The 20,038-nt window shown below is 49.9% G+C and overlaps 1 protein-coding gene across 1 annotated transcript in view; it reads left to right on the top strand.

Annotated features, from left to right (window-relative positions):
• ST8SIA2 (ST8 alpha-N-acetyl-neuraminide alpha-2,8-sialyltransferase 2) overlaps positions 1 to 18,464 on the top strand; it is a 59,312-nt gene extending 40,848 nt beyond the window's left edge. Inside the window, exons 5-6 of the mRNA XM_044229836.1 lie at positions 4,910 to 5,203; positions 18,043 to 18,464. Coding sequence (XP_044085771.1) covers positions 4,910 to 5,203; positions 18,043 to 18,328 — 580 coding nt within the window. The 3' untranslated portion in view covers positions 18,329 to 18,464. The remainder of the gene's footprint in view (positions 1 to 4,909; positions 5,204 to 18,042) is intronic.
• The last annotated feature ends 1,574 nt before the right edge of the window (positions 18,465 to 20,038 follow it).

Below are 20,038 nucleotides of genomic sequence, written 5' to 3'. Positions count from 1 at the left end.
CGTTCAAGTTTGCAAACCTTGTACAAGTGTTCTTGAAGGCGGTGCTCTGCTAGTGACTATTATCCTGTAGTCAAAATCTGGGAAGTGAGGGGATGGCAGAGAAACTTGGACTTGACCATCATTCTCCCTGAAATGTCAGCTCTTATTGTTTCGTCTCCTGGGACCCAACTGGACTCAGTTACCCATGGCCCTGATACCTGACCCCCAACCCAGATGGACTGGGAACAAGGCTTTGCTGTCCCCTGGTCAGAAGTAGGGCACACAGAGCCTCGGGTTTCGTCCCAAACAGTGCCCCAGCCCTGGCAGAAGGGCATACCGCATCTCACGTTTCCTCTGGGGCTGTCCTGATGCAAAGAGAGCCTTGTCCTGGGGCTTTGGGGAACGACCTCAGGCCGTGGGATTAGATGCTGTGTCAACTCCTGCATCTGCTGTGACAGAAGCACCCCGGCCACCTCGCAGCCAAACTTGGATTAGCTTGGTAGCCTTTGCCAGATTATGCCTGTGCCTGGTGTAGCCCGGGACTTGGCCCCCATTCTCAAAGCCCTCCTGTCTACAGACTTAGGGACGGAGGGGGAATGCAAGGTGTAAGGAAGCAGGGCAGGTGTCTGATGGGAGCCAGGGCAAGGGTGAGGGTTGGGTGGTGGGGTTTAAAGGTGTGGGCAGAGTGTGAGTAGGGGGTACCAGGCCTTCCTGACTTGGGGTCACACGCATAAGCCAAGTTTCTTCCTTTGCCACAAGCTTCAGCGGTGAGATTTGCATGGTCGACCCAACCCTGCCCTGGCAATTCAGGACAAAATTACAAAGGCGCACAGTATACAGAACCCGCATGATGCCAGGCGGCAGCCCTGGCTAGTCAGGGGCCCCCTGGGCTCTTCTTCCTTAGGGGGACCACCCTCTTTCCCTCTGGGGGATCCTATAGACCACAGCCCCCACCGAGAGGAAATGCGGAGCATGCTATGGCCACAGCCTGAGTTGGCATGTGTGTGTCTAGACGGTGTCGCCCACAGTAGGGCACAATGAGAGTTCATTCCCTGCCCTGCCTTCTCCTGAGGTGCGGGGAGGGAGGCCACCCCACAATTCCACACCACCTCTCCTGTAGCATTTGCTTCTCTGAATGAGAACTCTCCAGGAGCCCTGTGTCTCCACTTCACCCACCCCATGCTGACCATGAGCTCCCCCAAAGCAAGCTGCTCCTGTCCATCTCTGGACACCAGTCCAAGCCTGAGCCTGGCACAGTCAGGGGACTCTGAGCTCGGGCTCCAGGCTCTGTGGGATAACAGACACCAGGAGGGTCCTGAAGGGATGTTCTCGGTCTCTGTCAACCAAAGTCTTCCATCACTTTGCCTTGCTCTGTGGTAATCCCCTCCCCTGCCTGGGAGACCCCAAGACCTTCTGCCTCTCAGAATGTTCCACACTGAACAGGCCTGCATGCAAAATGCAATGAGCTTGCAAAACGTTCTGCGTTCCTGAGGGGCGTTCAGGTCTGGCTTCTGGAAGAAGCAGACGTTAGCAAATGAAAAAGTTGAGCAGGAGGAAGCAGCAGGAGGAAAGGCATGGAAACAAGAGACTAGATTCATGGATGGCGGAGGCTAGGGCTTGACTGAGCACGGGCTGCCCACCTCAAGAGCTGTTGGGAATTGGGGCCGGACAGGAGTGCTGGTCCCTGCAGTGTCCCCATGAGGCTGCAGTGGCAGGCAGAGGGGACTTCCTAACTTGGGGTCATTTAGTACAGAATAAATTCCCAGATGTTTGGGAATCAAAACTTCATTGCATGCTCTCCCTCTCTCTCTCTCTCTCACACATACACACACACACACACACTCAGACCACACAGACACACAAACTCACCTTCAATAGAGAGAACCTAATGGATGAATGCCCCCTCACAGACAAATCATCCCTCTCATTGTCACAGTCATTGGGCACTTAGCATGCACCGAGGGTAATTCTAGGCACTTCATGTCCATTGACTTATGCAATTCTCACAACAACCCTATCAGGAATGTTCCATTTGGGGGTTTGAAGTGGCGGGGGGGTGGGAGGTTGGGGTACCAGGTGGTGGGTATTATAGAGGGCACAGCTTGCATGGAGCACTGGGTGTGGTGAAAAAATAATGAATACTGTTTTTCTGAAAATAAATAAATTGGGAAAAAAAAAAAAAGAAATAAGAATAAAAAAAAAAAAAAAGGAATGTTCCATTTGGGGCTGGCTTTTGCAGGAAGGAAACTGAGGTACAGAGAGCCACAGGTCCATAGCATGCTTGGGCGGCCAGGCTCAAGCTGTGGGCCCAGGCAGTATGGCTCAGAGCCAAGCATGAGCTGCTGCTCTCTCCAGCAGATTGCCTCTCCCCCTGGATCTATCGACATGCCTGTTTCTGGAAGGAACAGACTCCTTTCCAGCCCAGAGTCATGCCCATCAAAGCACTGCAGCCCACCAACAATCCCTCTAGAATTTTCTTTGGGAGAGTTGGCCTGCTGTTAGAGCAAGCTTATTCCCCTCCTGATCCCCCCGACCACACCCATAAGGAAAACTGCCCTGTGAAGGAGGGGTACAGCAAGGCAGAGCTCCCTCCATCATCCTCACTCAAGGAGTGGCCCTGAAACATGGTCACGGGCCTAGCCTGGCCCTCACAGCCCTCCCCTGCCTGGAACACCTGCCATGAGCTGGGTCCCAGGTTGAATGAGGTAGGGAGCCCGCCACGGGCTGCTCGCAGTCCCAGAGCTCCCCAGAATCTCCAGCAGGGCACTTGGACGACACCCCAACTGACCAGTACTGTAGCTGAGCATGCACGCGCCCATTTTCCGTCCCTTGACCAACCTGGAAGTCTGTTGGGGGCAGCCCCCACTGGCCCGTGGTAGACTCAGCGGATGTGAACTGCATTGAATCCACTTCCCTTCCCCCTGCTCTCAGGACCTGGAGGTTGGCCCAGGGGAGACCCCAGATTCTCAGGAAGATCTTGGAAACCTGGCTCAGCGGGGTTCAGGACAATAGGGATAATGGCACTCCATTCCTCTGAGGTTCGAGGCAAGGGCCCCTGAAGGTGTCCCAAACCAGTTCTACACCCTGCAGTTTGTGGTCACAGTCACAGATAGCAAGGCCAGGTGCAAATGAGGATGGTGGGTATTTCAGGGGGTCTAGTCTGAGCACCAAACAGGCCTCGGAGTCAGACACATCAGAGACGGAATCCTGGGGTTTCTCTTACTCGCTCTGGGCAAATTACATTGCACTTTCTGGCCTTGGGCTCCTCATCTGTAAAATGAGGGTGATTAACACGGAGTCAGAATAAAATGAGCTGACCCGAGTTAAAAGACCGGGGGCTGGCACACGCCAGGGACACAAGGATGTTCATTTTCTTTCTGATCATCCTACTTTTCCTCCTCAAATGTTGAAGGAAGAAAAGTCCTGGCTTGCAAGGAGGGTGAGTGGTGTCTCTCTGGGTCTCATCGTTCGGCAATGACTTATGGCCCTGGTCTTCATATCTGCAGCCTCTGTTCTACAAACACTTACTCTAGTTCCTCAGACTTAATTCCACTGGTCAAAGGGCTCTTCCACCATCAGATCCTCTGTGCAGTAAGCAGCCAGGCCTCCCCTGTGGCCAGCCCAGGCCCATTGGCCTGCAGCATAGGCCAGAAGTCCCAGTATGCACACCCACGCTAGACCCATGAAGGTGGGAAGGTCCCCCACAAAGGAGGCCCCTGGTGAGATATCAGAGGTTGCCCACCCAGGGTCCCTGGCCAGTTCAGCACAAGACAGCAATGGCCTTTTTCGTTTGTACTCCCAGACCCAATTCTATCCAATCCAATACGGTACTACAATTTCGTCTTATTGCCTACCTGTTGCCTAAAATGCAAATTTGTCATGTTACTCTCCTGCTCAAGAAATCTTCTTGGAACCACATGCCCAACATATACACTCTGTTTACCTCTCCAGCTTTGTCTCCTCCACACAATATGTCCCAGGCAGAGCGAATTATTTGCCTCCCCCTAAATCCCCATACTGTTTTGCACCTCTACACCCTTAGATACATTTCTTGTGCCTCTAATGGCAAAACACAATGTTCCCTAAACTGCCTGGTCGTAAGAATCACCTGACGGGCTTATAAAAATAACTACCAGTTCCTCTGCTCACCTGCTGAATCTGGGTCCCCAGGCGAGAGACCCGGTGAATCTGTATTTTTAACTACCTCCTGAGGTGATTGCTCTGCTCTGACAAGCTAGAGAAACACTCTTCTAATTGCCTCATCCACAAAGGGATTAGTTCTCCTCCATCCGTCCAGATGTCCCTCAGTGGTCACCGCCTCTGAGAATACCATCTAATGCTCCTCCTTCCCATAGTAACGTGAGACTGGATCACAAAGAGATCTTAGTGGTCCAGCAGTGTTCTGAGTACTGGGTATGTGCTGACTCCTTTAATCCCTGGGGGGGGGTGCTCTTGGGATCTCCATCACAGCTGAAGACACCACTGTGCATATTCCTTAGCTGTAGGGAAGCTCTTGGGAAGCTCAGAGAGGTTCAGGAGTTTGCCTAGAATCACACAAGTAGAAAGTAGCAGAGTGAATTCTGAACCTGGGATTGTGCCTTCAGAGCCCTCGCTGTTACCTATCATGGCCAGGTCGCACCTGCTTGCAGCATGGCCGTCTTGTGGGCTGAGGGCTGGCTTACTCGCCCCCTTCCTGCTCCACTAGATCCGGAACTCCAGAAGGCACACATTGTACAGCCCCAGGGGCCAGCGTGTATGTGATAAGAGCCTAGTAAATATGGGGGGGCAGGGTTGATGGGGCGGGAGGGGAGGGACCGTGCTGGAAGATGAGGAGGAGGAGGGGACAGGAGGTAAAGGGTGGATGAAATGAACTGTGGGCAGCAGCGTCTCATCTTTCCCAAAAGGACCGTGACGGCTTTCTCTCTGGCAGGTGCAACCTGGCCCCGGTGCAGGAGTACGCGCGGGACGTGGGGCTCAAGACCGACCTGGTGACCATGAACCCCTCCGTCATCCAACGGGCCTTTGAGGACTTGGTCAACGCCACGTGGCGGGAGAAGCTGCTCCAGCGGCTGCACAGTCTCAACGGCAGCATCCTGTGGATTCCCGCCTTCATGGCCAGGGGCGGCAAGGAGCGCGTTGAGTGGGTCAACGAGCTCATCCTGAAGCACCGCGTCAACGTGCGTACTGCGTACCCCTCTCTGCGCCTGCTGCACGCCGTCCGCGGGTGAGCGGCCTCTCCACGGGGTGGACAGGGGTGGGCGAGGGGTCGGCGCGGAGCCTGGGCAGGGCGTCGGCGCGGAGCCTGGGAAGGGCTTGGTGGGCGATATTCCCCGCCCAGATGCATTTGCATCCTGGAGAAAGGAGCTGGGGCTGGTAAATGGGTTTCTTCTGTCATGTCCGGTTTGACCAATCCGTAGTGCCCGCCCGGAGAGCTGGGTTGAGAACGGTCCTCCCATCGGGGCTGCGTAGGGAGTAAACCATGAGGGGCAAGGATGGAAAGAGGAAAATGGGCTGGAAGCTCCTGCAATGGTCTGCGTCAGGACTGCTTGTGGCTAAGACTGGGGTCGTGGTAGCAGATAGGCAACAGGTCGCTCAGATTAGCTGGAAACTTTGGCGTAGAGGCAGCAGGATTTGTTGGTGGTTCTATTTGAGGATTCTATTTGAGGATCTCGAGGAGGGAGAGAAAGAGAAGAATCCAGAATGGCTGTTAGGATTAGAGTTTGAGGGGTGCCTGGGTGGTTCAGTGGGTTAAACCTCTGCCTTCGGCTCAGGTCATGGTTTTAGGATCTTGGGATCGAGCCCCGTGTGGGGCTCTCTGCTCAGGAGCCGCTCGCCCCTCTCTCTCTGCCTGACTCCCTGCCTACTTGTGATCTCTCTCTATCAAATAAATAAATAAGATCTTTAAAAAATATTTCAAAAAAAGGATTAGAGGTTGAGAGTATGGGTGGAATGTGGTGCCATCTTCTGTGAGAGGAGAGCCCAGGCATGTTTGGGGGTATTAAGTTTGGACATACTAAGTTTGAGATGCCTGTTACAAATACGCCCGTCCACACTCCTGAGCTTGCAGCTTGGGAATCAAGCCCTGTACCCACCTCACCCAAACACGTGGCACTTCACCATCCTGCTCCAGTGGCACAAGCGAGCGCATCATACAGACCCATGCTGACATTGAAATGCTCTTTCGCGGGGCCCAAGCATAACTCAGTGTGGCCCCCAGAAAGCTCTCTGTCCAACCCACATAGATTCTTGCTGTCCTCACAAAGGTGACTCCCGAGACCCCCAAGCCTGTGACCAGCCCTGATCTGATTAGGCTGTGTTGCCAGCACGGAAACCCATTACCGCCCCCCCCCCAAAAAAAACCCGAGGGAAACATTCAGGAAGAGGTGGCGACGCTTGTGGCTGACAGAGCAGAGTGACACCTGATGGACAGAGGGCTCACTGGGGCCACATTCCTTATCCTGGAGGTAAACCTGTGAGGTCTTCCTTGAACATCTACCTCCTCCGTGTCTCAGCAACCCCCCATCTCATGGAGTCTAGGTCCATGCCTTATATGTTGTCTCTGCCTGGAAAAGGGAAAGGTTTGGGGGTCATAGGAGATGCGAGAAGGGGAAGGACTTGCTCATGGTAAAAAGAAGTAGTCCCTCAGACAGGGAATGGGCTACTACCTATAAGAAACATTTACAGCCAGAGCTATTTCCAGCTATAATTGACTCACTTTCATCTGTCAAAATAGCATTAAGCACCAGTAATAAGCCCTTTAAACAAACAGGCTGTTAATCCTGGGATGGCAACATCTTCCCTTGCAGGAAGTCCCGGGAGGAAATATTGCAGGAGAGAACGGGGCTGGTTTCTGCTTTTAGCAAGGGGAAGAGCTGGCAGGGAAGAGGGCTTCAGGGGCCTCGGAATGGATTTCTGCCAATGGCCCTCTCCCTCTGCAGGGTGCGGGTCCTGTCAGACATTACAGGAATGGTGGGCAGTGTCTGTAGCGAGAGTGAGAGCTTGCCCAGATGAGGCGGGAACTTACCCTGTGGTTTGCCTCAAGAGGAAGAATGGGCTGAAGGGATGGGGGAGGCAGAACAAAGCCACAGGAGAAAAGACTGAGGCTTCGTAGAAAAGAAGGTTGAAGAGGAAACTGGCCCAGAGGCAGTCTGGTCTAGCATGAGAACCATAGGCTTTGGAGTTAGGGACACCTGGGTTCAAAGCCCACTTCCATTACTCAAGTGGTGAAACAGGTTCATTACCTCCATGAGCCCTGCTTTTCTCTGTCTCTCACTTTTCTCTGTCCCTCACTTTTCTCTGTCTCTTGCCTACAGCTGAATGTGTGGTCTGATCTGGCCAAGGGGGACACACAGTCAGTCATCCCTACGGCCACCAACCACCTACCAAGGGATTGGACTTGCCCTATAGACTTCAGAGGTAGAAGTAGGACTGGAGGGTGAAACCACAGAGTGGAGGGTATATTTAGGCTCAACTGGATAAAGGATTCTGTAGTAGAAGAGTGGACAAAAGTTAGATTCACCTGTCAGGATGTCTTCACCTCAGAGTTCCAATGTAGACTGTAGTTTACAGAATAATCTTGTTTCCATACTTAAAAATCTATTGTTCAATAAACCATCTCTTTATGAAGTGGAGGAGATAAACATTTTTATTGCAGTAAAATAGACACAACATAAAATTTACTACTTTAACCATTGTTAACTGTGCAGCTCAGTAGTTAAGTATATACCCAGTGTTGTGAAACAAATCTCCAGAACTTCATCTTGCACATCTGAAACTCTATACCCATTAAATAACAAGTCCTCTGTTCCCCAACCCTCCCTCCCTCCATCCCCTGATACAGTAACCTTTCTACTTCAGTTTCCATGAATTTGGCTACTTTAGATACCTCATTCAAGGAGATTGCTACTGCATTTGCCTTTCTGTGACTGACAGATTCCACTTAACGTGTCGTCCTCAAGGTCTATCTGTGCCATAGCCTGTGTCAGAACGGCCTTTCTTTCGAAGACTGGATAATATTCTCTTGTATGTGTGTGCCAGATTTTGTTTGTCCATCCGTCCATAGCTGGACGTTTGGGTTGCTTTCACCTCTTGACTGTTGTGAATAGTGCTGCTGTCAACACGTGTGAGCAGATAGCTCTTCGAGACTCTGCTTTCCATGGCTGGATCATACAGTCACTCTGTTTTTAATTTTTTGAAGAACATCCATCCCGTCTTCCATGGTGTCTGCACCATGTTGCGATCCACTAGCAGCACACAGGGGATTCAGTTTCTCCACATTTTCCCCCACACCTGCTATTCCATTTCAACACATCTTTGCCAACTTGTGATTTGGTAGTAACCCATCTTGACCACTTTCAAGTGCGCCATTCGATTAGAAGTAATTGGCTGTTAGAGGAAAATGTAGCAGAAAATCTTTATGATCTTGGGTCTTGCAATGGTTTCTTAAGTATCACACCAAAAACACAGGAAATGAAAGAAAAAAGGAGATAAAAGGGACTTCATTAAACTAAAACTTTTCATGCACCAAAAAGCCAATCTAGTATGGCAGGGGGTGGGGACCTACCCATAGAATGGGGGGAAATAGTTGCAAATCATGTATCTGATAAGGGATTAATATCCGGAGTATATGTTGAGTACAACTCAACAACACCATAAATAATCAAACAACCTAATTTTTACATGGGCAGAGGACTTGGATGGACTTTTTTTCTCCAGAGAAGATATACAGATGGCCAATAAGTACATGAAAAGATGCTCAACATCACTCATCATTGGGAAATTGTAAATCAAAACCACAGTGAGTTACTACTTCCCACCCGCTGGGATGGACGCTATCAAAACATGGGAAATCACACGCGTCGGTGAGGATGTGAGGAAATTGGAACCCTTGTGCCTGCTGGTGGGAATGTCAAATGGGAATCATCTTTGAGGCATCTTAAAAGGTTCATTCTGCCAAGGAGGAAATTGACGCCCAGATGAGTTGGGTGATGAGTAGGAAGCCACCGAGCCAGGAAGGGGCACAACCAGGAACTGAAGCACAGCACCTCACTCTAGCCAGGACACCAGAGGCAGCAAATTCAAACCCAGCCAGTTCTGGATTTGGGGCCCCCATCAGCTCCGTGGGGCAGGTGCTGTCACACCAGAGAAGTGGTGTGAGGAGACCACACAGTGGTGTATCAGGTCTCCCTGGGTGCACGGCGGTTCTTCTGAGTCTGGGACAGTGTTCCCACCAGGCAGAACAAGCTGAAAGGTCAGAACACCTCAGGGTCCCATCAAACACCCTCTGGCATCTGAGGCTTGACATAGTCTTGTGGAACCTCCCATTGAGGCTCTCAGTGTTGTTCGCCCCTTGACGTTGCCTTCGCCTTCGCCTCCCTCATTTGCTTGACTGCTCCTTCACAGCCAAGCCATCTTTCCAAAGGAAAGCAGCCATCCTCAGATAGCAGCTGTGTGTCCACTCACTCTGAATGCAGCTGGGTGGCTTGACATGCCCAAACGTGTCCACATACAAGTCATTGTGCTCCTTAGACTGGTTTAGTGTCCCCAGTCCATCCATTCATGGGGGGAAAAAAACCATGAGATGCTCTATTAACAGCAAGAGGGCTTGTCATGAGGACCAAATGAAATCATTTACATAAATCACTTTAGAGCCCAGTGCTGGTCATATTAAGTCCGTCTAGTACTATAAGCTGGCACGTGGTAGAGCCAGGCTTCATGTGAAAGGACCACATGAACACAGTTTCCATTCTCCTGGCTAAACAGTCTCCTCCTACACATTTGCGGTTATTAACCTACTTCTTATTATTAATTGTTCAAGTCGTCACTGCCTTGAGGCTAGGATACTGCCACTTTGTGCTGCATTCCTCTCTCCTGCATAGTGCCTGATACTCAGAGAGCCTCTGGTGACTGGTCAGGGGGTCCCTAGTGACCTCAGATTGAAGAAGGACATGTAGGAGAATAGAGGAGGGTCACAGATAACCATCCCTAACACAGCTATACGAGACACCATGCTAAGTATTATGTCATGTGATGAGAGAACTAGAACCAGCATTCTATGCTGAAGACAGCAAAGTGAGCCTCAGGTGGTAAGAAACTTGCACAAGGTTGCATGGCTCGTGAGCAAGATTCAGACTCCTCTCTTGCTCCTGATCACCACCCATTTGCCCCTGTGGCAATAACCAGGAAGTAATAACAGGGATCCTAGAAGAATAATGTCAGAAGGCCAAAGCCAGAATGTGAACTTATGGAAATATTAAGAAAAATATAGAAAGGGGCGCCTCTGGCTCTTGATTTCAGCTCAGATCATGATCTCAGGGTAATGAGATGGAACCCCTCGTCAGGCTCCGCCCTGGGTGTGGAGGCTGCTTAAGATACTCTCTCTCCCTCGCCGTCCACCCCTCCCTCCCCAAAAAAGAAAGAAAAACAGAAACTGCATTTTATGGTTCAAGTAAAAAGAACCAAAAAGTTAAGGGCAGGCAGTGTAGAGGCTACAAAAAACAAATGGGAACGAGACTCTTGGTTCCTCTTCTTCACCTGTCTTCTCAGCAAAGGAGAGCTGTCTTTTACCTGGATAGCATGACAAAGTTTTTGGTATCATTGTGTATAATCCCATTTCGTTGCCCTAAACAAGTGGTTCTCAACATGGTCCCTGGACCAGCGACATCAGCATCACCTGGGTACTTGTTATAAATACAAATTCTCAGGCCCAACCCCGGTTTACTGAATCAGAAACTGCATGTTTGAGGCCCAGAAATCTATATCTTCACAAACCCTACAGATGATTCTGATGTACAGCATAAGCTTGAGAACCTGTACTATCAACAAAACCAATACCTACTAATATCTCAGGCGATATCATGCACTAAGACCACTGAGCAGTTGGCCCTGACCTTTCCCAAATCATACCCCAGTTTTCTTAACATGGGGAAAGGATGGACTCCAGTGAGCTTGTTGTCAGCCCCAAGCCAGAGTTTCAAAATGTTTATCAGTGCAATGGCTCAGGAACACCTGAAGATGAAGAAGCAAATATCAAGACCAGATGTCATGGGAAAGCAGCAGGGCACACTGCCCCAGTCTGCTCTTCTGAGGGGGTAGTAGACAGACCCAGGATCGGTGTAGTCATTTTCATATCTTGGTTCAAGTCAGATACTTTGACAAAATATTGCTTGAGCAGCATGGAGAACTGTGACATTTCAGGGAGTAAAAAGGAGCAAATGTTAAGTCTCTTCTTAGAGAAACCTTGTAAGATAGATACCATTTTTATCCCCATTTTACTCACAAGGAAACAGGCTCAGAGACCAGGTAACTCAGATGAGGAGGAGGGGGACTCGAACCCATGTGTATGGGTTTCAGTTGTGTCTACTGCCATGCCCCTTCTCATGTCCTTGGCAGACTGGCCACTGTCTGTTGACCACAGATACCCAAATGACTAATTAAAGGTTGACTTTGTGGAGGTCTCTAAGAACACGTCACCAGCTTCCTGTACTGCCGACTGTCCCCATTTTTACCAATAACTTAAGTGAAGGCACCAATGGTCTCCTTAGTCAGTTTGCAGAAGACACAACTTTGGGGGGATTCCTAATAATTGGGGCCTCAGAGTTGAATCCAGGCTTCTTTTGATAGACTGAAACAATGAGTAATCTAAGAGGGAGAAATTTAATGCAGACGAATGCAAGATTCTGTGCTTAGGTTCTAAACAATTGTACATGTGTGATGAACAGTACCAATCAGCAGCAGGCATGTGGTTTCTCAAAGGGATAAGATGATCTTAGATCACAGTGATGGATGTTTAATGTTTTGAGACTCAAGGTCAGCAATGACCTTGGTCAAATCTGACCTGGAGAAGTTTTGGGATCCAGGCTGGAGAGGGACTACAGTGGCAGAGAAATTCGAAAGTCGAAAGGTTTGTGGAGAGAGGTCTCCAAGGAGCGTGGGAGCAATCTTTCTTCAATTAACAAATATTTATTTGCTATAACCTAGAAGGCCCCAGTCCTGTCCTGGGGGAACACAAAAATCAATGAAACAAGGCCTTTGCTCTTGAGTGGCTCACAGATTTGGACTGCAAGGCTCCAGATGTAGAACCAAGGTTGAGAAGGGATCTACGAGGATTCTGACTTCATCTGGGTGCTGAGAAGAGCATCCTAACAAATAAGGTTCTCTGAACTGAGCTTGGTTGCCTCTTGTTCAGGCAGCAGCGAATGCTCCTTGCTGGGCCATGACTTGGGAACTCTGCATCCTACAGAATTAGTGTATGAGTCTGTCAGCGCTGCTGTGGGAAAGGACCACAGTCCAGGTGGCCTAAATGGACAACAGAAAGTTATTGTCTTGCAGATCTGGAGGCTAGAAGTCCTTCTCAGAGCACAGAGGGAAGACCCTCCCTCAGGCCTTCCTCTTTCTCTTGTGGAGGACCTTTCTCCAGGCCTTGCTCTGGTGGAGGACATCTCCATCCTTCTCTCTGTGTGCCTGTGTATCTCCAAATCCCCCCTGCTTATAAAATTGGGTTGGAACAAGGGTCCCCTTAACAGCCTCATTTTAACTTGCTTATCTCTGTAAAGACCCTTATCTCTAAATAAGATCACATTCTGAGGTACTGTAGGTTGACCACCACAGGTGAATTCTGAGGGAATGTCATTCAACCCATAATGGCTGGGCTAGATGGTCCGCCCTTTCCACTCAGAGATTCATTGATTCATCACACCTGTGCCAGCGGAACCTCTAACCACTGGGTCCTCTGGAGATTCCTGACACTTTGGGACCTTTATGGGGCCTGGGCATTGCAGGGAGGGGGCAGTGTGGGGCAGAGAAAGCCTACCCTTTGAATCTTACTTCCAGGGGGCTTTGGGTTCTGTCAGCCTGCAAGAGTGGCCCAGTGCCCTGGCTGACTGTTGGCAAGGGAAGCGAACAGCCCAGGGGAAGGACACCCCGGCAGTTGAATATGGCTGCAGGAAGGGGAAAACTCTGGTCTGCAGATGGTAGTGAATGGCTCTGATTCAATTACAACAATAGGGAAGGCTGTGACCCGTGGAGAGGGTGGCCCTCGGGCAGGAAAGCAGCCCGCTGCCTGGCCCATTTAGCCACCCAGACCACAGGCCTGGTGCAGAGGAAGCCTGTGAATTGGTGCTTAATTAGGCACCAAACGTGCTGAACGTCAGCCCTAGGATGGCAGTGGTCCAGCGGGCATCCCTGCCAGGGCTGGAGCAGCAGATCAGCATTGTGGGCATTGCTGTCTGGCAGTGGGGAGCAGAAACCTGCACACTGGACGGGCAAGAGAGTAAGCATGGCACAGAGAATCAGAGCCGAGACCAGCACAGGTTGGAGGACCCTCCTCCCAGACACGGCCATCGCATGGTCCTAAGAGCATGTCCCCAGATTCAGTCCAGGAGCCGGGTTCCGGTCTCCTCCAGGGGACACAGAGTGCAGAAGTATATCCCATCACAGTGTTCCATAGAGAAAAAGAAGGAGGTCTGTGGTCTTAAGGCACAGATGGCATTTCATCATTTTTCATAGATTGTCTCAATTTTTTTTTTCAAACAGCAATGCACATAGTAAAAAGAAAAATCCAAAGAGTATAAAGGATTTAAAGGGAAGAACGAGTGAGCCCTCCTCCACAGAGGCAGTCTGTTACACTGGGTTTTCTGTGTGTATTCTTCCAGAAATATCCACTTTTACACATAAGGGAGCATGTTTTAAACATCGTACCTTGCTAAATTCTGGAAGTTATTCCACATCAAAGCACACCACCTTGCTCTCCTTCAGAGTGTCTGGACCATAATTTATGGGAGCAGAAGTCATTGGTGGGCATCACAGGTTTTTCCAATCTTTTGCTAGTATAATCAGTGCTACAGTGATCATCTTATACCAGCATCTGCACACATATGTACATCTAGAGGCTCACTTTTAGGCATGCCGTTGCTAAAAAGAGATGCATGTAAGCATCATTAGTTTTTATAGAGGTTACCAAATTGCCCTCCCTAAAGGCAGGTACCAAGTTACACTCCCACCTCTGGTGATTGAAAATGCCTGCTTTACCATAGCCTCCCCAGCTCACCAGCGGGTCACCGACACTTGTTCTCTTTGCGAATCCAATGGAAAATGCCATCTGACTGTTGTGTGGAATTGGATTCCTTTCATTATAAATGAGGTTATATAATTTTTTTTTCCTGTTTGGAGTGGCATCAGTTTAGATTCCAGAATCCAACACCAGCCACAAGTTTTCAGCCCCCAAGAGGTGGACTTTCTGAAACCCTGCTGGGCCAGAGGTGATCCCTGTGAGTGTCTCTTGACACCCGCAGGGGCCCCCCATGAAGGAGGAGGAAGCTCTGAAGTTATCAGCCATCATGATTTTTCTCCTTTCTTTTGGCAACAAATGGTCTAAGGCACGACTAGCCTGCCTCTCCCATGTACAGACCTGTGGGTCTGCAGGAAAACCAGCCTCCTTGGTTTCTTCTAGTGCCCCCACAAAAGGGGACACTAGCTTCTGCTTGCTCATTTTCTCTCCTGGCTTCATAAACTAGAGATTTGTGGTGCACCCACTTTACACATGAGCTATAAGGATCTGGGGTTATATAAGGAGTAGGAAGTCAGTCCACTGGCTCACAGAATTGTAAATTGTAGGGGAGGGGAAAGACAAGTAAATAATGATAGCACAGTATGGTAAGTGCTGTGATTGGAAAAGAACAACGTAAAATGGACCCATCTGGCGAGGTCTGGGAAGTGACATCAAAGCTGAGACCATAAGACAGAGTTGCTGGCCAGGAGAGCTGGGAGTTGGTGGTGTCTTGGTAGGAATCAAGAAGGTCCTTATAGCGTGTGGCTCTGAGGAAGGATCTCAGCCCCAGGTCACAAGGGCTTCCCAAGCCTGGTCAAGGCCACTGGCTGTTGTCCTCAGGATTCCAAGAGTCCCTGGAGAAATTCTGGTGGCATGGTCATCCTTCAAGTCAACCTTGTTCACCTGAGTGAAGGACACTGGTTTGGGTAAGCACCGAGGCTTAGGGACCAGCAATCGACCTCAAGCATCAACAGGACTTGGTCAGCTCTACACTCCAGTCCCTAATCTTGAGACAAAACCCCCAGCTCTCCGCTCACAAAGCTAGGCAGCCTCATCCTGAGGTGTTTCCCCAGGAGACAAGAGACCTGGGCAGTGTTCCCAAGGAAAAGACAGCAATGGGCTATGGACCCCCAGACCAGAGCCCAGGCTGCTGGTGTGGATAATGGGAAACCAGGGGTCTGAGGGTCCTGCCCCCAACTTTGCTGCTCATCTCGCACAGTGTCCCCAAGTGTGCCATGGAAACCACCTGTAAGGCATTCCTGCTCCTTAAGGGACAATATGAGCTATGTTCCACAAAGTGCTTTTAGCATCTTAGAGAAGGCCGTTTGGGTCCCTTTTTCCCCACAGTGGCAGCCACTGTGCTTGCCACATACCGAGCTCAGGAATTCAGAAAGAAGGACAAATGTGCCTTGGAGATGGTTTTGGCGATCCTCGTCTATAGCTGTCCATGCTCATAAAATACGACGCTTAATCGTCTTGGCAATTGGGATAACCAATTTGGAAAATAATTACTGGCTTCTTTATGATTACTTTGCCTTCTAATTAAAATCTCAAGACTGGAATATTAAAGGTGCATTGTCAATACAACGTCCCGGATGCACCCAGCTAACCTCATTTGGGAAGGCAAAATTAATTAGTTTGTGTTTTAACACCCAGCTGTTATCCTGAGGAAGGAAATCGTCTACAAGTCAGCCACACACACAGTCTCAAAGCTGGCCAGAGTGGCCGAGGGGGATAGAAAGGAAATCAAGAGTGATTTGTTCCCCCGTAACTCAGTCAGCGGCTATTACAAGCTGCTCATTAAATGGCGCCCCCGCGTCCCAGTCAGACATGGCTCAGGAGTGTTCTTGTTCACCTGTGGTGCCGGGATGGGAAATAAGTCAGCCCCTCCATGCCATTAGGCTCCCCATTCATTCTGGAGCCTCCTGGGCTGTTAACACCTCTCCCAGTGATTGGTTCTTGGGGGAAAGCCGGCAGCAGATACGAGAGGCTGCGCCCCTCTCTCCCTGTCCCTCCCAGCCACAGGTACAAACCTGTGTGCCATGCTGGCTTCCCTCTTCCTCTTTTTTGACTTCTTCCTAGTCAAACACCCTCTGGCATAACTAAATAACTAAAATTATATGGGTTACTAGGACTCTGTAACCTTTGTCTGTTTCAAAGGTTAATCTCCTCCGGAAAAAAAAAAAAAAAAGGATTTAAGGTGAACTTTCTGGAATGTGTTGGTGTTTCATTTTTGGGTCGGTAGAAAGAACCACTTGCAAGAGGAAGGGCGTGCTGGAGCTTCTAGAAGATCTTCCCCCCGCCCAACCAACTTTTCCCCAAAAGCGCTGTGAAGAATATGAGACAGTTTCAACTTTCAGCAACACGTAAATGTTTTGCCTGGCATACGTTTGCTTCTGGCTTGAGTTTAATTGGTGCGTTTGACTATAAAGTCACACCTGCCACAGGGCTGAGGTGTCCTCAGGAGCCGCGCTGGGGTTGGGGAGTAGATGTTTTTCACAGAGGCAGGTGGACCAGGTGCGATGAGGCGCACAGAGTTTGAGGACAGAAAAACATGGCCAGTGTCTGGTGTGGACACACAGTAGTGAGGAGTTGATGGTAAGGAACTCCATCTTTCCACCAAGGCATATGCATTGCCTTTAAAGGCATCCAGCGTAGAGTTAGCAGAAGCTTTTTATGAGAAATAAAGAGGTTAAACCACATATCCCGGTGAGTTCTAAATCCAAGCAGAAGAACCATAGTGGAAAGCCAAAATGGCAGCAAAGAGAATGGACATTTTCCTGCTTCTGGAGAAAGGTCTAGATTGAGTTGAAACTTGGAGATCCCCTAGTCTATGGCCCATTATCACAAAGATGTGAAAAATTAGGTCCAGCAGGGAGAAGTGACCAGCCCAAAGGCACGCAGGTAGCTGTTAACAGAACTGTCACTTGAAGCGCAGATCTAAAAAGTTGGTAGCTCCCCAGACCTCTGTCTCCTCGTCTGTGGATTGGAGCTGGGTTCTTCCTCAATGCTGTCTTGGTTAAGGTAAACTGAGACCTTCTATGTGCAGAGGTAGCTCAGTGCCTCCTCCGGCACTGGTGTCCATTAGCCCAACGCCGTGCTCTTCCCAATTCTTCCTAGCTCCTCTCGTTATCCCTGCCAGATTCCTGGGTAGGAAGTGGGAACTCCCATTTCAGAAGGAGATACACCAAGCGCCACGACAGGCCTTGAGAAGAGAGCATGGCAGAACCTGGTTTCACCGGGCAGAGCATCCTCTGCTGTCTCCTCAACTCTCAAGGCAGCCACCTATGGTCAGAGGTGGGCAACCCGCATTAGAGGGTGAGGTCCTGCAGGCGGGGATGGAAGGAAATCCTATGACACTCAAGAGACAAGGAAGTCTCTGTTGGAGTCAGGAATGGTGACCTGCAGAGGGAAGCACATGGGACGCTCCGCAAAGGGAAGATGCGGGGGGGCACCGTACAAGAGCCGCCCCTTAATAGGGGGTCTGCATGCAGCGGCCCCAGCAACAAGCTGCCACACCCACATGAGTCCTCTTTGGCTGGCTCCCACAGCAGAGGCCAGGAGCGTGACTGCAAAGCCAAAAATATCCACCAGCTGGCTCTTTGTAGAAAAAGTTTGCCCCTTCCCACTTTAGATTCCAACAGGCCTTCGTTCAGGTCAAGGTCTTGCCCTTTCTACCTAGGTGGCAGGGGGGAAGCCACTTTTGTCTCTGTGCCTCATTTCTGCATCTGTACCTCCTAATGGGCTCCTCATGTTTCCATAAAAATCGTATATGGGAAAGCTCACAGCCTAGGGAAGAGTTCTGTTTCTTAATAAAGGTAGGTAGTCAGTCCTCTGTGAAAGGAACCAGGGGTCAGTGGTCCCACAGCTCCTGGAGTGGTGAAGATGAAGCAGACTGCTGGACAGGTTAAAATTGTCCTCTTCCTGGAAAGGATGATTCACAAACTCCTGTTTCTTTTCTCTTCTTTTTTTTTTTTCTTTCTCTTTTCTTTTCTTTTTTTTTTTTTTTTTTTCAGGTACTGGCTAACCAACAAGGTCCACATCAAGAGACCCACCACTGGTCTCTTGATGTACACGCTGGCCACACGTTTCTGCAACCAGATCTACCTCTACGGCTTCTGGCCCTTTCCACTAGATCAGAACCAGAACCCCGTCAAGTACCACTATTACGACAGCCTCAAGTATGGCTACACCTCCCAGGCCAGCCCCCACACCATGCCCTTGGAGTTCAAGGCCCTCAAGAGCCTGCATGAGCAGGGGGCTTTGAAACTGACTGTTGGCCAGTGCGATGGGGCCACGTAAGGTGGGCACCCCGTGGGACTCAGTGGCTCACATTTCCTGCCAGCTACACCACAGGCAGATGGGAGTCGGGGTGGCGCAAATTATAGAACAAGCAGGCTAGTGGTTTTCTTTGTTAAAGTGTAAAACAGTGACCAGAATATATATATATATACCTGCATATATATATTGACCTGAGTATTTATAACTGTGTGGTGTTCATCTAGCATTAGGCAGATAAGCCACAGGAAGAAGGTGTGGAGAACCCACCCAAACCGGATTGAGACTCAGTCCATCTTTAGGGGCAGAAGGACTTGACATGAAAAGAAGCCAGTCCCATGACTTTGGATGATCTGGGTTGGAGAGATCTTTGGGCTCATGGATGAATGGAGAGCCCCTTCTTGGCAGCTGCCCCGAGCCTCTGAGACACGTGGATTCTGGGTGAGCCAAGACCCAGAGGGGACAACTGGACCCAAGTCTAAAATGGTGCTGTTCACAGAGGAGAAGGAGGTTGAAGGGTTCAGCCTGGCAAAGGAGGACAAGGACACCAAGAAGCAGAGGCCACTTCAGGGCCGCGAGCCTTGTTCCACAAACTTAGAGTAAAACTGTCCGAGGGATGATCCACGGTGGACCCACCTGTTCCAGACAGGCTTCCACAGCTATGGAGAGACGGCTGGAGAAGAAACCATGGACAGTCCATACTCTGGCTTTGCAAGAACCACCAAGAATCTGGACAGACCAGGCAGATGACCCTGAAGACCACAGGGGGTGTTCACCTGGCGTTTTGGAAAAATTGAGATCTCCCGCTTGGGGACAGCACTGCACCCCGCAAGAAGGCAGAAGAGTGTCCAGAACATGGTGGTCTGGTGGGTGTTCTTTAAAATGTCTAGAGTCTACCAAGGAGGGAGGGACCCCGAGATGTCACCCACTGGGTCAGCCCCCTTCCTGCTCTATTAGAATGTCACATGAGGGACCGTCCTGTCCCCTTCTTCCACCAGGGAAGCCACAGCCAAAGCTTGCAAGGGCACCGTCAAGATAAATGTCATCCTTTTTTAAAATACATATGATTGCCTTTCTGGGAGCTTCATAGAGCCCCAGAGTGTTAGAACTAAAAGGATGTTAAGCACCTTGCTTCATTTCTCTGTAACCACTCCGTTTGCTTCCGGCATCGTGTGCTCACGGGGCCTCTGCAGCCAGACTGCCGCATCCATGTCACTTTCTCGTCATTTTCCTCTCCCGATGTCACACTTGCTGGCATTGAGCTCCAACACGGAACATCTCCAGCGCGCGGGGAGAGGCTCCGCTGCCCGCCCCCACCCACCCATCCTCTCTACGGAGGCAATGATTTGAGAAATTCACAAAATCCCTTTTGCCCCCATGAAGATGAATTGTAAAGACTTTTTTTTTTTTTCTTTTTTTTTTTACCCAAATCCAAATACGGGGCCTAATCTTCCCAGGGAAATCTGGGCTCCATGCCAATCACTTAGGGGCTGGAATCACAGGTCACATATAGACAAGCATTAGGCGGTTTGGATGTATTCCCTTCCCTGATAAATAACAGTGTTTTAAAACCTATTTGAAAGCTAAGTAAAAAACCATTATCTGGAAGGTGAAGGGAGTTAAGAAAAGTAACCGAGATCTGCTCCCAAGCACATGAGACTGGACATAATTAATCAGCAGCAATTCAGACCAGGACATTTGCTCTAAATTAATGGCTGGTGGGCAGCAAACGGA

Source organism: Neovison vison, chromosome 13 (assembly GCF_020171115.1).
Source record: "Neovison vison isolate M4711 chromosome 13, ASM_NN_V1, whole genome shotgun sequence".
NCBI lineage: Eukaryota > Metazoa > Chordata > Mammalia > Carnivora > Mustelidae > Neogale > Neogale vison.
The sequence above is the reverse complement of the archived record's forward strand: the minus strand, read 5'-3'. Positions and strand labels throughout refer to the sequence as shown.